This window comes from Nicotiana tabacum, chromosome 10, assembly GCF_000715075.1.
Source record: "Nicotiana tabacum cultivar K326 chromosome 10, ASM71507v2, whole genome shotgun sequence".
NCBI classification, from domain to species: domain Eukaryota; kingdom Viridiplantae; phylum Streptophyta; class Magnoliopsida; order Solanales; family Solanaceae; genus Nicotiana; species Nicotiana tabacum.
Window position 1 is genome coordinate 99,525,882 of NC_134089.1, and position 18,921 is coordinate 99,544,802.

An 18,921-nucleotide genomic window follows, 5' to 3' on the forward strand; every position below is an offset into this window, starting at 1 on the left:
CAATGTATATCAACTGCATTGGATAACATAAAGGAAAGTTGATTTACTGCCAACAAAGAGCACAAAAACTAGACATTAGAACAGAATTCGGAATCTTTATTCACAACAGATAACATAAAAGAAACAGCGAACAGAAACAGAATAGAACATCTTTGAGACCTCAGTAAACAAAGCACATCACACCACAACTAGAAACAGACACAGCCAATCAACACGACGCAATGACATCAACAACAGGCAACCTAGAAACCACCACGGAGACGTAGGACAAGGTGAAGGGTTGACTCTTTCTGGATATTGTAGTCAGCCAAGGTCCTTCCATCCTCAAGCTGCTTCCCAGCAAAGATCAACCTCTGCTGGTCCGGTGGGATACCCTCCTTGTCCTGGATCTTAGCTTTTACATTGTCGATGGTGTCAGAGCTCTCCACCTCCAAGGTGATGGTCTTCCCAGTCAATGTCTTCACGAAGATCTGCATTCCTCCCCTCAGCCTCAGCACCAAGTGCAGGGTGGACTCCTTCTGAATGTTGTAGTCCGCAAGGGTGCGACCATCTTCCAACTGCTTTCCTGCAAAGATCAGCCTCTGCTGGTCTGGGGGAATCCCCTCCTTGTCCTGGATCTTGGCCTTGACGTTGTCAATAGTGTCAGAACTTTCAACCTCCAGGGTGATGGTCTTTCCAGTGAGGGTTTTGACGAAAATCTGCATACCACCGCGGAGACGGAGGACAAGGTGAAGGGTCGATTCCTTCTGGATGTTGTAATCAGCTAGGGTACGGCCATCCTCGAGCTGCTTGCCAGCGAATATCAACCTCTGCTGGTCTGGGGGAATGCCCTCCTTATCCTGAATTTTGGCCTTGACATTGTCGATGGTGTCAGAACTCTCGACCTCAAGGGTGATGGTCTTGCCGGTGAGGGTTTTGACGAAGATCTGCATACCACCACGGAGACGGAGGACAAGGTGAAGGGTAGACTCCTTCTGGATGTTGTAATCGGCGAGGGTACGGCCATCCTCGAGCTGCTTGCCGGCGAAGATCAACCTCTGCTGGTCTGGTGGAATTCCCTCCTTATCCTGAATTTTGGCCTTGACATTATCAATGGTGTCAGAACTTTCGACCTCAAGGGTGATTGTTTTGCCGGTGAGGGTTTTGACGAAGATCTGCATCCCACCACGCAGACGGAGGACCAAGTGCAGGGTAGATTCCTTCTGGATGTTGTAATCGGCTAGGGTACGTCCGTCCTCAAGCTGCTTGCCGGCGAAGATAAGCCTTTGCTGATCTGGGGGAATTCCTTCCTTGTCCTGGATTTTGGCTTTTACGTTGTCGATTGTGTCGGAACTCTCAACCTCGAGAGTAATGGTCTTTCCGGTTAGGGTTTTCACGAAGATCTGCATCTGTAATTATATAAGATCAACAACAAACAATTAAAACAATGAACTTCAAAATTAGGGCTTTAGATACCCAAATCCTTGATTCAATAAAAAAGAACTGCTACAACGAGAAATTGAGGAAATTCTCAAACCTTGAGAGAGAGATTTGAAAGCGATGAAAGAAGTTGAGAAAATTATTAATCAGATGAATGATGGAGAAACAAGTAACGGAGAGCCTCCTTTTATGGACGCTATGGCCGGCTCAAGACGAAACCGCCTCGTGGGACTGGCCTATTATATGATGACACGTGTCGTAATGACGTGTAGTGCACCAAAACAACACGCTAACGATATCTTTCTCCGTCCTTTCCTTGTGTGGTTGGGAAAATAAGGAGCGTGAGTGTACCGCTCCTACGCCCTTCGGGAAAAAGCTAGAAAAGTATCATTGAATATTAAAATAAGTTTTTGTGAATAATTTAATTTTCAATTTGAGCCCATCATAAATTCATATTCATGTAAAAGACTAGTAAAAGTTGGCCGGGCGCATTGGGTTGTATATTGGTAAAAATTGCACGGGACGTCCTATTTAGTCGCTCCCATTTAACTTATGCTCATTTTTTTAAAATTTTTTAACTTGTACCCACTTTTTAAACAATTTCAGCCTTTTTTCTCCTCCTCAAAGTTATATCCGCCCTCAACCTCTTTCTGAAGTCTGTGACTAAAGGTCCTTGCTTGATTGAATGCTGGCAATAGATGATCTGTTAAATGACGAAGCTACAGATCCTATTTGATAATGCATGGCATTAGCAGCAGCATATTGGTTTATGTAAATTGTTAAAAAGTTTCTTGCTTTATTAAATATCGATTAATAGTTCCTTTGGATGGTTTAGTTGTTGAACTAATCATTTAAATAATTGGTCCAATTAAAGAGTTATAAGATGAGGTATCCTTGCTATTGAATGCTTTATGTGACAGTAAAGCAGCTATTTTCATGTTTTCGTGACAGTATCATTGTGAAGGGAAGAAGACTCTAGAGCTGAAGTTCGCCAGTTACAAACAAAAACTTCAGCTCTAGAGGTGAAGTTCGCACAGTTACAAAACAAAAATTTCAGCTCTAAAGCTGAAGTTCGCTAGTTACAAACAAAAACTTCAGCTCTAGAGCTGAAGTTCGTCAGTTACAAAACAAAAACTTCAGCTCTAAAGTTGAAGTTCGCCAGTTACAAAAAAAATCTTCAGCAATTACAAACAAAAACTTCAGCACACTTGCTACTTCAGTTCCGTCTACTAGAATTCTGAAGTTTTGCGTGATTGTCTTTGCTACTTCAGCCCCGTATGCTGAAGTTACACGAAAAAGTGGGTACGCTTGCAATTTTTTTGCAAATGGGGCACAAGTTAAAACGTGATCCAAAAAGCGGGTATAGATGCAAATGCCCCTATATATTGTAAACTTTTAGCATGAATGTCGATTATGTGGGGGCATTTGCATCTATACCCGCTTTTCGGGTCATGTTTTAACTTGTGTCCGCTTTGCAAAAAAAATTACAAGCGTACCCACTTTTTTGCGTAACAAAGGCAATCACGCAAAACTTCAGCATTCTAGTAGACGGGACTGAAGTAGCAAGTGTGTTGAAGTTTTTGTTTGTAATTGTTGAACTTAAGCATAGTAGCTGAAGTTTTGTTCTCTATTTGCTGAAATTTTTGTTTGTAATTGCTGAAATTTTTGTTTTTGTAACTGGTGAACTTCAGCTCTAAAGCTGAAGTTTTTGTTTTGTAACTGGCAAACTTCAGCTCTAGCGCTAAAGTTTTTATTTTTGTAACTAGCAAACTTCAGCTCTAGAGCTGAAGTTTTTGTTTTTGTAATTGGCGAACTTCAGCTCTAGAGCTGAAGTTTTTGTTTGTAACTGGCGAACTTCAGCTCTAGAACTGAACTAAGGTTTCCAAAATTTGGTATTTTGTCAAATTTCCAAGAAATCTGCCTTATTTTTGGTTCTTTGATCTTGCTCAGCATCGGCAAACAAATCTCTCACATTCTTTTCAGTTTCACCAATAAATTTACTCATATTAGTTGACGATCTAAAATTTGAATATCAGACATTGTTTGAAATTGAATATTGTCTATGACTCAACATGTCGTTTCTTCTCTTTCTGATAAAAGCTAGTATGACTCCGAGGAAATACCAAATTGATGAACTAAAAGATTTCTATCTCCACAGCCCAAGTCAATTACTGGAACATTTTTACAATCAGCGACTTCAAAAAGGAGTAACCTATTGGATTGAGGGCGGATATAACTTTGAGGGGGAAAAAGGGGGCTGAAGTTGTTTAAAAAGTGGGTACAAGTTAAAACTTTTTAAAAAATGGGTATAAGTTAAATAGGGGCGACCAAATAGGGCGCCCCGTGTAATTTTTACGATTATGTGTTAATTTTGTGATATTGTTTAGCTTGTGTTTGTTTCTAGTTGTCTTTGTTTTAAATTGCTAATCTAATTTGGACATTATAAATACTCTTATAATTTCAATTTGTTATTCGTTTGATACTAAAATTTTGCAAAAAACTTGAAAATATGAACTGTACATTCTTATTATATTCTCATTTCTAGAGTATTTTAACTAACGTGTTTTTCCCCAATGACTTCATTTCTCTCATTTGTTATAAGCTATAAAGATTGTATTATTTTTAGTAATGCAAGATCTTCTTTTAGATTGTCTTTGCCACAATGATTTTTAGTGTCGATCGTGCCAGCTTTCCTTCTTCTTGTTTTATTTTGAATTAGATAAATATTTAATGGCATCAATCCAACATACCAATAATATCAATCACCATAATATAAACAATAATATTATTTTAATTGTAAACGTTACATATTGATGCTTGAATTGAGGCTTTAAAAGATATTATCATGTAAAATCTTTTATTGTACATCATATAAAGAATGCAAAGGTTTATCAATGCGGTTGTGCTCACATTCTAATCAATTATCCGAAATTTATTTTCTATTTCTAGATTACTTTATCTTAAGTTAGAGTTATGGAGGAAGTTCTTCAATATTTTTAATAAGAAAATCTCATTCCATGTGTTTCATTCAAATAAATGCCTACAACATAAATATATTCTTTTTTCTTAATTTTTAAACTTGTCTCGAATATTAATAAATCGTATTTACAAGCCTATTTGATATTGTAACGACCCGTCGTTTTGAGCTTTTACACTTTGCTCGTCAGTTCTCGGGTGTGACCTGCCCCGTATGATGTATTATGACTTATGTAAATCATTGGTTTTGGTTTTCAGGGTAATCGGAATGAATTTGGAAGAATAGTTCTCACTTGAAGCTTGAAATTTTAAAGGTTTGATCAAGATTTGACTTGTTGGTATATGATCTTGGATCGGAATTTGTATGATTCGGTTAACTCCATTAGGTGATTTGAGATCTATGAGCGTGATTGAAATGCATTTCGGAGATCCGTGGAAGGTTTAGGCATGAATTGGCGAAATTGAGATTTTAGTGTTGTTCGGTTGATAGGTGAGATTTTGATATAGAGGTCGGAATGAAATTCCGGAAGTTGCAGTAGTTCTGTTGTATCATTTGGGATGTGTGTGCAAAATTTCAGGTCATTCGGACGTGGTTTGGTTGGGTTTTTGATCGAAAACGTAATTTAGAAGGTTTTGGAATTCTTAGGCTTGAATCCGATGCAAATTTAGTGTTTTGAGCGTTCCGAAGGTGGGAACAAGTTTGAATGAGGTTTTGAGATATGTTGGCATGTTTGGTTGAGGTCCCGGGGGCCTCGGGTGAGTTTCGGGTGGTCAATCGAACCATTTCATGAAGTTTGGAATTGCAGAAATCTGTTGTTCAATGTTGCAGACTTTTGACCTTCGCGTTCGCGAGAGGGGAGCCACGATCGGGAAGGGTTAGCTGGAGAAGGCTGAGATTTTGGCCTTTGCGTTCGCGAGAAGGTCTTCGCATTCGCGAGAAGGTCTTCGCGTTCGCGAAGGGCTGGGAAGTTATTCATCACGTTCGCGAGGTATGTTCCGCGTTCACGTAGAGGAAGAGTGGTCAGCTGGGTCTGAGGCATTTTATTCATCGCATTTGCGATTGGTGTAACGCTATCGCGAAGGCCTGTCTGAGTAAAGCATCGCGTTCGCGATGGGTTGGTCGCGATCGCGAAAGAGGAAATTTGGTCAAAGTAATTTTTGTGCTTCGCGAACGCGAGGCTTTGACCGCGTTCGCGAAGAAGGATTTTTATGCCCGGGCAGAATGATTTAAAAGGGCTATTCCGCGATTTTGGGGCTAAGAACCTCCATTGTTGGGCGATTTTGAAGCTTGGTAGAGTTATTTGAAGAGGGAATTCAAGAGGGTTTCATGGAGGTAAAATTTTTGGACCCTAAACTTATTTCTATGATGAATTTTATCATTGTAAGCTTGAAATCCATGGAAAAATAAGTAGCAAAAATGGGTAATTAGGGCTTGAGATTAAGAGACTTTTGAGTGGGGATTTGAGGGGCCATTTGAGGTCCGATTTTTATGTTCTTGATATGTATGGACTCGTGTGAGGATGATGATTCCATTGATGTTAATCTTATCGGATTCCGAGACGTGGGCCAGGGAGGGGGGTTTGAGCAATTTCGGGATTTTGATGTAAAATTGGATATTTTCGAGTGGGCTTTGTTCCCTTTGCATATTTTAATGATTATGTACTGATTGTGGCTAGATTTGGAGCATCCAGAGGTCGATTCATGTGGATAAGGCATCGCGGGATAGAGGTTGGACCGGATCGAGGTGAGTAATGATTGTAAATGATGTTCTAAGGGCTTGAAACCCCGGATTGCACATGATAGTGCTATATTCAGGTGAGGCACAAGCTTGATGACGAGCGTGGGGTCGTGCACTATTGGGGATTATGACTTGGTCCGTCCCGATTGATAATTTTACCACGTATTTGATTGAAAACTATTTGTCATCATCATTATTTGGGCTGAATGTCATATTTGGGCCTAGTGCCAACTATGTGAACCCTTCGGGGATTTTTGTTGATATTGCCTCACTGTTTTGACTTTATACTTGAACTCAGTCATGTTATTTTCCACTGTTTTTCAAAACTCAGCCATGTTCATTCAGTTTAATACTCAAATGATGTTTTGAGCTGAGAAACACTATTTTACTGTTGCCCGAGAGGCTTATGTGATTTTTGACTGAGTAAGGCCGGGGGCCTGTGTTGTGAGGATATCTTCTGGGTCGGGTTGCACGCTGCAGCGGTGATACACTGATATTGATTATGAGGCTGAGGGCCTAAGATTGTACGCCACGAGGTGGCTTGATATTGATATGAGGCCGAGAGCCTGTTTATGATACCACGAGGTGGCTTGATATTACGTTTGGGCTGTCAGGGGCCCCTGTAGGAGTCTGCACACCCCCAGTGAGCGCGGGTACCCATTGTGATGTGAGATATAGCCCGAGGGGCTGATATTGTTCTATGTGATAGCCCGAGGGGCTGGTATTGTTCCATGTGATTGTGCCCGAGGGGCTGGTACTATTCTGAGATATTGCCCGAGGGGCGGATTGTTGACACTATGCCCGAGGGGCGAACATTATGTGCTAATCTTTCTTATTTGCCTGTCATTACCTGTTTAATTGTGTATTTGTGCCCGAGGGGCAGATTTTCTGTGCTTATCTGCACTAATTGTTTGGCATTTATTTGCGTAACTGTTAAAAAGTCATTTTCAAAGAAGTTTAAACTGAGTTAAGAGATTTTAAGAGATTTTTTTCAGCTTCATTGTTTTCTTACTAGTTTTTGTACTGCTTCTATACAACATGTTGATGCACTTTTCGTGATTTCTTACCTTTCAGACTTTAGTTATGATTATTACTCACTAAGTTGAAGTACTCACTTTACTCCCTGCACCTTGTGTGCAGATTCAGGTATTTCTGAACCCGGTAGCGGGTATTGGCTGATCGGAGGCAGAGTCATCGGAGTTTAGCAAGGTAGCTGTCGGCATTCGCAGCACTGTTTTTCTTCCATTTGATGTCCTTGGACTGTAGTTAGCCTATTTCAGAATTTAGTTGTATTTTAGACCTTAGTAGATGCTCGTGACTTATGACACCCCAATGTCGGGTTGTATTCCGCACATTATAAAATATTTTACTTAGTCTTTGGCTTATTTACTCATGCTTATATTGTTTATAGATGTTTAACTGTTTTAAAAATTGAATTGGGACTAGTTGGCTGGCCTTGTCTTCACAGAGGCGCCATCACGACCGGGTCTGGGTTTAGAGTCGTGATAGGTATTCAAGAACCACAAAATATTGGATAACTGAAGAGAAATTATTAATTTTTTTATTATCTCAGCAAAAATATATGAGCAGCAAATGTGATAGTTTCAACATGTAAAACAAATAGATTTATTGATCTTTTATAAATGAATATGCAAACCAACTAAGAGTAGGTATTAAATTATTTCACAATGAGTTGTTTGATCTATGTCCCTACTTTGATTTTTTATTCTCTAACTTTCAAACAAAAGGAGATATTACAAAAGGGGACTAAGTACCTCTCTCTCACCCTTTTTATTGTTATTTTTTAAGCTTTAATCATTTTAAGCTCAAATAAATAAATTTTAAAATAATAAGAAAAATATTCTTCAAAAAGGAGCTTTCATTTTACTTTTTTTTTAGTTTTGATCCTCGTAAATTCTAACTATATACTCTAAAGCTTAAAGGTGAAAAAATGAGATATTTAGAGAAGAAAAACATGTTTTTAAATAGTTTTGTTTTACTTTTCTTTTTTCTTCTTAAAATGATCACTACATTATATGTATTTATGCCTTATCGATCTTAGTATCTTTAAAATGTTGAACCTGACATGTTTATTCTATATTATACAGATTTTATTTTACTTTTTGTTCTATATTACATCCATTAACTCATTTTAATATTTTTTATTTGCTTACTTTTTTATTGTTAGAAACCAAAGAAGTTCTATATTTCATATCTAGAAGAGAAGATTACAAGGCCTATTTATAATACTAATTCACCTAATCTATTAGTTGCCATACACCTAATTACACCTACTATACAACTCATATACATGTGCTAGCTATGATGTAGTACATGTGTATACATGTGCTACACAACTTGTATTACACCTACTATACAACTCATATACATGTGCTAGCTATGATGTAGTACATGTGTATACATGTGCTAGACAACTTGTATGTCAACACTCCCCCTCAAGTTGGAGCATATATATTGATCATGCCCAACTTGTTACAGATATATTCAACTCGAGCTCCATTCAAAGCTTTTGTGAAAATGTCTCCCAATTGATCTCCAGTTCTAACATGACCTGTAGAGATAAGATTTTGTTGAATCTTTTCACGAACAAAGTGACAATCTATTTCAATGTGCTTAGTCCTTTCGTGAAATACAGGATTAGAGGAGATATGAAGAGCAGCTTGATTATCACACCACAACTTTGCTGGCAATGTAGTTTGGAAGCCAACTTCACTTAATAGTTGATGTACCCATACAACCTCACACACAGATTGCGCCATAGCTCTGTATTCTGCTTCCGCACTAGATCGAGATACGACATTTTGTTTCTTACTCTTCCACGAAATCAAGTTTCCACCAACAAAAATGCAATATCCTGTCGTGGATCTCCTATCGGCTTTTGACCCTGCCCAATCTGCATCTGTGAAACACTCAATGTTAGTGTGTTCATTATTCTTATATACTAGACCCTGTCCTGGAGATCCCTTTAGATAACAAAGAATCTGCTCCAGAGCCGCCCAATGCCTGACTGTAGGGGAAGACATAAACTGACTCACAATGCTGACAGAGTATGCGATATCGGGACGAGTTACTGTAAGATAGTTCAGTTTCCCAACCAATCTCCTATATTTCTCTGGATCTTCGAATAACTCACCGTCTTCTTTCACGAGTTGTGTGTTAGGAACCATTGGCATGCTGCATGGTTTAGATCCCAACTTTCCAGTTTCAGCTAACAAGTCAAGAGTATATTTCCTTTGGGACAAGAAGATGCCTTTCTTGCTCCGTGTAACTTCAACTCCCAAAAAATACTTTAGTTGCCCTAAATCTTTCGTCTGAAATTGAGTGTGAAGGAAAGACTTTAGAGTTGAAATTCCTGTAATATCACTTCCAGTAATAACAATGTCATCAACATATACTACCAATAAAAGAATACCATCATTAGACTTTTTATAAAACACCGTATGATCGCAATTGCTTTTCTTCATCCCATATTCTAGAACAACCTCACTAAATCTGCCAAACCAAGCACGGGGACTCTGTTTCAGCCCATAAAGAGATTTTCGAAGACGACATACCTTTCCACACTCCCCCTGAGCAACAAACCCAGGTGGTTGCTCCATATATACTTCTTCCTGAAGATCTCCATGTAGAAAAGCATTCTTTATATCAAGCTGATGCAGAGGCCAATCATAAGTAGCTGCCATGGAAATGAATAATCGAACAGAAGCTAACTTGGCGACCGGGGAAAAAGTATCCAAATAGTCGACTCCATAGGTCTGTGCATACCCTTTTGCAACAAGGCGTGCCTTAAGGCGAGCTACTGTCCCATCGGAGTTAAACTTAACAGCAAATACCCACTTGCACCCAATAGCCTTTTTGTTAGTGGGCAGATCAGCCAACTCCTAAGTACCATTCTCATCTAAAGCCATCATCTCTTCTATCATTGCATCATGCCAACCTGGGTGGGATAATGCTTCACGAACAGTTTTAGGTATCCTAGCAGAATCTAATGATGCAATAAACGAGCTAGAAGAAGTAGACAAATGGTCATAAGACACAAAAGAAGAAATAGGATAAGTACATTGTCGTGTACCTTTGCGAATGGCAATAGGAAGATCCAAACTAGGATCTGAAACACAGGAGGTTGGATCTACCGACGAAGCAGAAGTAGGTAAAGGATCGGGTTCTGAGGTTTGATGTCGCCTGGTATACACACGAAGAACAGGTGGCTTGCTCGGATGGTCGATCGAGGGAAACGGGTGACTGAGGAAGAGGTGTTGGAGAACTAACCGGATGTGTGACAGTGTAGACCAAAGTATCATCTTCTTCCTCAGAACTGTTATAAACATATGAAGAAAAGAACGGATAATTTTCATGGAATGTGACATCGACAGACACTAAGTACCTTTTGAGATCTGGAGAATAACACCGATAACCTTTCTGAAGACGTGAGTACCCTAAGAACACACACTTAAGTGCCTTTGGATCTAATTTAGTTACCTGTGGACGAACATCACGAACAAAATAAGTACAACCAAATATTTTGGGTTCAATAGGAAATAATGGCTTAGAGGAAAAAAGAATGTTGTAAGGAATATTACCATGAAGTACAGAAGACGACATACGATTTATTAAAAAACAAGCTGTAGAGACGGCATCAGCCCAAAAACATTTTGGCACTTTCATTTGAAAGAGGAGTGCTCGGCCTACTTCAAAAAGATGTCTATTTTTTCGTTCCGCAACCCCATTTTGAGAAGGGGTGTCAACACAAGAAGATTGATGTAGAATACCATTTGTAGCCATATAATCTTTAAACAAATCCGAAAAATATTCTTTTGCATTGTTACTCCTTAAATTACGAACGGAAACATTAAAATGAGTTTTTATTTTAGCACAAAAAGCACAAAAAATTGAAAACAACTCCGAACGATTTTTCATTAAATATAACCAAGTAACACGAGAATGATCATCCACAAAGGTAACAAAATATCTAAAACCAGTTTTAGAGATAATAGGACATGGACCCCAAACATCGGTGTGAACTAACTCAAAAGGTAAGTCGACCCGTTTATTGACTCTAGAAACTTTAGGAAGGCGATGGTGTTTAGCAAACTGACATGACTCACAATCTAAAGAGGAAATACTCTGAAACTGAGGATATAACTTCTTCAAACTAGACAAGGATGGATGACCCAATCGACAGTGTACATCAAAGGGAGACAACACAGTTGAACAGGAAATGGATTTTGCACCTGTGATTCAAGAACATAGAGACCCCAGACTCAGAATCTTTACCAATAATCTGCTTCGTCGTAAGATCTTGAAAAAGACAATAATTGGGAAAAAATGAGACACAACAATTTAGAGTACGAGTAAGTTTACTGACAGATATTAGATTGAAAGAAAAATCAGGCAAATTTAAGACGGAACTAAGGGAAAGAGAAGATGTTGGGTTAACAGTGCCAGACCCTAAAACATATGAGGTAGACCCATCGGCTAAAGTAACTGTGGAACATTGGGTATGTGACTGAAAAGTGGAAAAGAGTTTAGAGTTACCTGTCATATGATCTGTGGCACCAGAATCAATGACCCATTTGGATGACGAAGAGAGGAGACACTTAGTGGTTTTACCTGACTCGGGGATAGTATTGATAGGAGGAGATGATGACTGAGATGGTGAAATAGTCTCGGAAGTGGCGATGTTAGCATACTGAGATCTTTTGTTCTTATTCTGAAGCTTCACACAATAACGTATGGTATGACCGAGCTCATGACAATAAAAACATTCAACTTCCCCTTGCTTTAGGTCTCGACTATCGCTACTCCGATTGCGATTACTATGACTCCTATTCTTTTGGACGCAGCTAAGCAGAGCACCACTATCGATCGTGGCTGTCGGACCTGGATGAGACTTTTCAGTACGCAACACTCTTGTAAAGGCCTCTTTCAAGGAAGAGATATCAGTCCCAGATAAAATATGCGATTTGGCCCCTTCAAATTCGGGAGAAAGACCAGAAAGGAAACTCATGACCGCCAGTTGTTCACGCTGAGCCTGTTGTACCTTCACATCTGGACTAAACGGCAATATAACATTAAGCTCATCATACACCTTCTTAAACTCTGAGAAGTAAGTGGTGAGAGAGCGATCTTGCATGGATGGATGGTAAAATGCCTGGCACACATCATACATGCGAGACAAGTTTCCTTTGCCAGAGTACAAAAAATCTAAATAATCCATTAGATCCTTCACATAATCACAATGAGAAACTAGATCATTTACCTCACTGTGCATCGAATTCTTGATTTGGAGAAACAATTTTGCATCCTCCTTTAACCAGACTTATTTAGTCTCATCCTTGGGTGGATCATCAACCAAGTGGTTCTCTTTGTTGATGCTCCGCAAATAGAGACGGATCGTCTTACTCCAATCCATATAATTGGAACCCATGAACTTATTCTCCGTAATTTTGGACATAACCGGAATGACATCAACGGTAGGTTTCGTTTCAGTCATCTTGAACCCGAATAATAGCAGAATCAAATAGTCAAGAACAGTGCAGTGAAATTTGAACAGTGCAGTGAACAGTGATATTTGAACAGTGAACAGTACAGTGAACAGTGATCTTGGAAAATGAAAGTTGTCAGGAAAAAATGGCCGGAAATAGTGAAATAGAATCAAAGCAGCGAAAAACTGTTCTGAACAAAAATAATTCGAACGGGGAAAAAATAATAATTTCCAACAACAAACTGATGAAAAAACTTCAATGCTCTGATACCATATTAGAAACCAAAGAAGTTCTATATTTCATATCTAGAAGAGAAGATTACAAGGCCTATTTATAATGCTAATTCACCTAATCTATTAGTTGCCATACACCTAATTACACCTACTATACAACTCATATACATGTGCTAGCTATGATGTAGTACATGTGTATACATGTGCTACACAACTTGTATTACACCTACTATACAACTCATATACATGTGCTAGCTATGATGTAGTACATGTGTATACATGTGCTAGACAACTTGTATGTCAACATTTATATATATTAAATTCCCTCCCAATTTAGAAGGATCATTACGTAGAGTTGGTTTAACTGTTGTATCTTATTGTTTTACATTGGATTTATAAACTCTCTTTAACATTTTTTTGGCTGTAGTATATTACCTTTTTTGTTTTACATTAGATTCATTAACTCACTATTACATTTTTGTTGGTTAAATTATTATGTAAAGATGTTTTATTATACCGTTTACTTACGTGTTAGCTATAGCATACTACTACTTATTTTATTTAACTTTTGTATTTTATAGAATTCTTATTAACTTTGCATGTCCTATGATCCAACCCATGAGAAAACCAAGAAAGAAAAATATTAAAAAGAAAATTCTTGTAATAGGCTACAACTACAATAGAAGAGATATGTGTTAAAAGTTAGGTGGGAACCACGCTTTATTATACCCTTGAGAACTACACAATACTTGTGGAATGGGAAGTTTGATGGGACCATGTTTCGTACTACAAAATTGCAGCCGAAACAGTGAAAAGGCAATGATAGCCTTGTGAATGTGAGGCAAACATGTTAACCTTGAAAAGTATTTTAGGGAAAAAGACTGAGATGAGTTGGTTTTTTTGTCAAATCACTTTGACCGGAAGCTCCTCACATTCCCTCTTCTTAATAGCAGATGGAAAAATCCTTTTGGCCACACCATTTTTTGCCATATTGACCCAAATGGGGTCATTTAGTTAATTTTACGCTTCAATTATGGTTTCAGGCGTATTTCTATACCGATAATACCCTTTCAGTAAATTTTGAATATTCTCTGCCACCATTTAATATTTGTCTTCTCAATGCATGGAAGATCTCAAAGGTTCAAACCTTATTTCCCATAAAGCTTTTCTTTTATTTTTTTAACGTATTTTTAGCCTTTTTTGTAGTATACACCCATTTAATTTGAAATAATTCATCTCTACACATATATTTGATTGTGCAATTCATATATTTTAGTATTTGATTGTGTATTTCGTATATTTTTTTAGTATAATAAGGTCTTCAAAGCCCTACTATTTAAACAAACCTACACTACAACATTATGTATATATAGCTACAAATTCTTAGCTACATGTATGAAAATCGTGGCTAATAAATAACAATAGCCACAAAAATTTAAAATTCCGGGGCTATTTACAATTTCATAAAAACATTTAGCTATAAATAAAATTGGCAAAGCTAATTTATCATTTTTGCTATATTTGCTAATTGTCGTGGCAATAATTACACAAAAAGCTACAAATTTATTGCTACAATAAATTGTGTAGCTAATCGTATTTTTTGGCCATGCATTTGAAGTTACTGTAGCAATAGCAGTTATATAGCCACAAAAACTTACTTTTGACAAAGTGTTATAGCTAAATAGATATTTTTGTGTCACGACCCTAAACCCGAACCCGGTCGTGATGGCGCCTTTCATGAAGACAAGGCCAACCGACACTTTTCCATTCCAGTTTTAAGCAATTAAACAATAAGAATTAAGTCTAAAATGTAATAAATAACCCAAAGGTAAGCAGTTAACCGAACAGTTTGCGGAAAATTGTAACGACCCGGCCGGTCGTCTTAAGAATTAACGCCCCTATCCTCTATTAACTGCTTTTTCCAAGTTTATTTCTGCTATTTTGATTTGCCGGGATGTTCGGTTTTGAGTTTCGGAGAGTTATGGGACACTTAGTCCCTAAATGAGAGTTTAAGTATTGGAAAGTTGACCGTAGTTGGAACAGTGTGAAGATGGCCTCGGAATAGAAATCCGATAGTTCCGTTAGCTCCGTTGGGTGATTTCGGGGTTAGGAGCGTGCTCGGATTGTGTTTCGGAGGTCTGTAGCTAATTTAGGCTTGAAATGCCGAAAGTTGAATTTTTGAAGTTTCCGGTTCGATAGTGAGATTTTGATTCGAGCGTCGGAATGGAATTTCGGAAGTTGGAGTAGCTCCGTAGTGTTTAATGTGACGTGCGTGCAAAATTTCAGGTCATTCGGACGAGGTTTGATAGACTTTTTGATCGAAAGCATATTTTTAGAGTTTTTGGAATTCTTAGGCTTGAATCTGATGAAAAATAGGTGTTTTGATGTTGTTTTGAGAGTTACGAAGGTTGGAAAAAGTTTGAATGATATTTTAGGATTGGTTGGCAGGTTTGGTTGAGGTCCCGAGGGCCTCGGGGGTGTTTCGGATACTCAACGGACCACTTTTGGACTTGGAAAGGCAACAAATTTTCTGTTGTTGTGTTGCAGAGAAAACATTCATCGCGTTCGCGAGAGGGTCTCGCGTTCGCGTATAGCATCTGGGTGAAGCAACTGAAATGTGCTTCGCATTCACAATGTTGTCCCGCATTCACGAAGGTAAGGACCCGTTGGTCTTCGCGTTCGCAACATGGTCCTCGCGTTCGCATAGGGTCTGCCCGTGTAAGCTACGCGTTTGCGAGTGGACCTCGCGTTCGCGAAAGAGTAATTTGGCCAGCAAGACTTTTGTGCATCGCGTTCGCGATAGTAGCCTCGCGAACGCGTCAGGGCAGATATAAGAATTCAAAATCGAGGGTTTAGCCATTTTTATTAAAACTTAAGCTTGGGAGCTCAGATTTGAGCGAGATTTTGAGGGATTTTTAGAGATATCGATTGGGTAACGATTCTAGACTCCTTTTTTCTTGTAACCCATTAATCTAAATATGAATTCATCCTTTAATTTCGAAATTTATCTGAAAATTGGGGAAAAGTTCTTAGACCAAAAAATTGAGTTTTGATTGGGGATTTGACATCGGATTTGGATAATTTTGGTATGGTTAGATTCGTGAGAGTGGATTCTGAAACTATAAATTTTACCCGATTTCGAGACGTGGGCCTGAAGGGCATTTTGGTCATTTTACATAATTCACGTATTAGCTTAGACTTTAATTGTAGAATCAGTTACTTGAAGCGTATTTACATTATGCAATTGAATTGAATAGCTTTGGGCCATGCAGAGTCGAGTACTCATGGCAAAGACGTGGTGTCGGGTTGATTTTGAGCTGGTTCGAGGTAAGCGGCTTGTCTAACCTTGTATGGGGGACCTTCCCCTTAGGATATGATTTATTTGATAATTGAAACGCCATGTACGTAAGGTGACGAGCGCGTACTTGAGCTAATTGTTGAAAATCCGGTTTTTCCTTAAGTATTTCAATTGAGTTCTTTTTCCTATTTTATTCTACTTGCATATTTTGCATGTTGCTAGTTTAGGAAAGCATGTTTAGTTGACTTAATTGCCTATTTGCCTAAACTGCCTTAATTGTATTATGTGAAGCATGTTAGGGTAGAATTAACTGTTTACTTGGTACGGAATTTAGCTTAAGGTATTCTTGTGTTGCTACTGTGTGTTTTTACTTTGAGACTACGGGACGACATCCCGGGAGATCCCCTATACGTATTTATGATCTGAACTGAGGTGCGGGATACTAAGAGATCCCTGGAACGTATATTGAGGATACCAAGAGATTCTCGGGATACTAAGAGATCCCTAGCATATAATTGAGGATACCAAGAGATCCTTGGCACGTATATTGAGGATACCAAGAGATCCTCGGGATACCAAGAGATCCCTAGCATATACTGAGGATACCAAGAGATCCTCGGGATACTAAGAGATCCCTAGCATATAATTGAGGATACCAAGAGATCCCCGGCTATCATCCTGGTTATGAGTGGTATTTCCTAGTGTTTGCCTTTATTTTTGTTTCCATTATTGTACTCTTATTAACCTATATAGATCCTTACAGTAAATTTTCAATTGTACTACGTACCTTATCCTATCATTTTTATATTTATTTAACCTCAGTAGGGCCCCGACCTTTCCTCGTCACTACCCAACCGAGGTTAGGCTTGGCACTTACTGAGTACCGTTGTAGTGTACTAATGCCTCTTCTGCGTATGTTTTTCATGTGCAGATCCAGGTACTGCTACTCAGAACTATCATCCTTGGGAGGCGACTGCTCTAGAGACTTCGAGGTACAACTGCCGCGTCCGCAGACCGAGAAGTCCCTTTCTATTCCTGCTTTTAGTATTTAGCCCTTCTGTATTTTTCTGTTCTTATTAGACATTCGGAGTTAGAGCTATGTAGTATTGATCTTAGCTTGTGATTCATGAGTTTTCGGGTGTTGGATCTATGTATTGGATAGTGAGAGTTAAACATAGTGTATGCCGAGCGACACATTTAAACATTGTTATAACTTTATTACTGTTTTAAAATGTTTTACTTCCGCAAATTTTGGTTTTCTTCCGCAATTTAGGCTTACCTAATCGTAGAGACTAGGTGCCATCACGATGGTTCACGGAGGGTGAACCGAGGTCATGACAAGTTGGTATCAGAGCTCTAGGTTCATAGGAGTCATAGATCACAAGACGGTTTATTAGAGTCTCGTTGATCGGTACGGAGACGTCTGTACTTATCTACGAGAGGCTCTATAACTGTTAGGAAAATTTCCACTTCATTTGATTCCTTGTCGTGCGATATTTTGACATCACAATTCTAAACTTCTGTCTTCTATTCTCTCACAGATGGTGAGGACACGTGCTACCCGAGATGATCAGGCACCCGCGCCCCCTACTGCAGCCATCAGAGGCCGGGGTAAAGGCCGAGGACGCGCACGTGTTCAGCCAGAGCACCTGCGCGAGCTGCCGTCGAGGTACCACCCGCAAGTCCAACCGGAGTCCAGGCACCTAATACACCTACTGCTACTATTACTCCAGCCTTTCAGAAGACTTTGGCGTAGTTCATGAGCATGTACACCACCTTGTCTCAGGCAGGGTTGCTTCCCCTTGCTGCAGCCACATCTCAAGCTGGGGGAGGAGCACAGACTCCCGCCGCCCGCACTCCTGAACCGCGAGTGCATGTTGAGTAGGTCCCTAAGATTATTCTTGGACCGCCTGCAGTGCTAGTTCAGCCCGAGGACAGGGCAGCAATTTTCGAGGAGGAGCAGCTGAAGCTTGAGAGGTTCAAGAAGTACAAGCCTCATGTATTCAGCGGTCTAGCATCAGAGGATACTCTAGGATTTCTAGATGAGAGCTACCGCATTCTCCATACCATGGGTTTATCAGGATCGAGTGGGGTTTCCTTCACTATTTTCCAGCTTCGAGGAGCCGCCTATGAGTGGTGGCACACCTATGAGTTAGACAGTCCGGATGAGGCTACTTCACTGACTTAGACTCAGTTTTCAGATCTGTTCCTAAGAGAGTATGTTCCTCAGAGCCTCAGGGACGCATGGCACGCAGAGTTTCAGTATTTGTGCCAGGGTACTATGACTATCTCAGAGTATGCTGTCCGTTACACTAGTTTAGCTAGGCATGCACTAGCCTTGGTTTCTACTATTCGCGAGAGAGTTCGCCAATTTATTGAGGGCCTTATTCCCAGCATCAGGTCTAGCATGGATCGTGAGTTGGAGATGGATATTTCTTATCAGCAGGTGGTAAGCATTGCTAGGAGGATTGAGGGCATGCATGCTAGGGAGAGAGAGGAGAGGGAGGCCTAGAGGTCTCGAGAGTCAGGCCATTATTCTGGTGCCCGTACCCAATCTGCAGGTCGTCATGGTAGGGGTTATATAAGTCGTCCTATTCATTCAGCTCTTCCAGCAGCGGTAGTGCTCCAGCTCCTCCTAGGCCTCAGGAGCCTTTTATGCACCTCCGGTTTCTAGCGCGCCTCCTGCGCGGGGTGCTTTCAGAGGTCAGTCCAGCAGACCTAGTTTGAGCTAGTCACAACCGCCACATCCTC

General features: G+C 39.6%; 1 protein-coding gene across 1 annotated transcript; it reads right to left on the reverse strand.

The window, feature by feature from the left end:
- Positions 1-75: 75 nt before the first annotated feature.
- LOC107808184 (polyubiquitin) lies at positions 76-1,667 on the reverse strand. The gene is made up of 2 exons (XM_016632677.2): positions 1,517-1,667; positions 76-1,388 (listed from the first exon to the last, which is right to left on the reverse strand). The coding sequence occupies exon 2, from the start codon at positions 1,386-1,388 to the stop codon at positions 243-245; it is 1,146 nt and encodes a 381-aa protein (XP_016488163.1). The 5' UTR covers positions 1,517-1,667; the 3' UTR covers positions 76-242.
- Positions 1,668-18,921: the final 17,254 nt, after the last annotated feature.

Bases quoted from the DNA above. Each gene is read 5' to 3' on its own strand.
- LOC107808184 (XM_016632677.2), bottom strand. From the start codon at position 1,388: ATGCAGATCTTCGTGAAAACCCTAACCGGAAAGACCATTACTCTCGAG.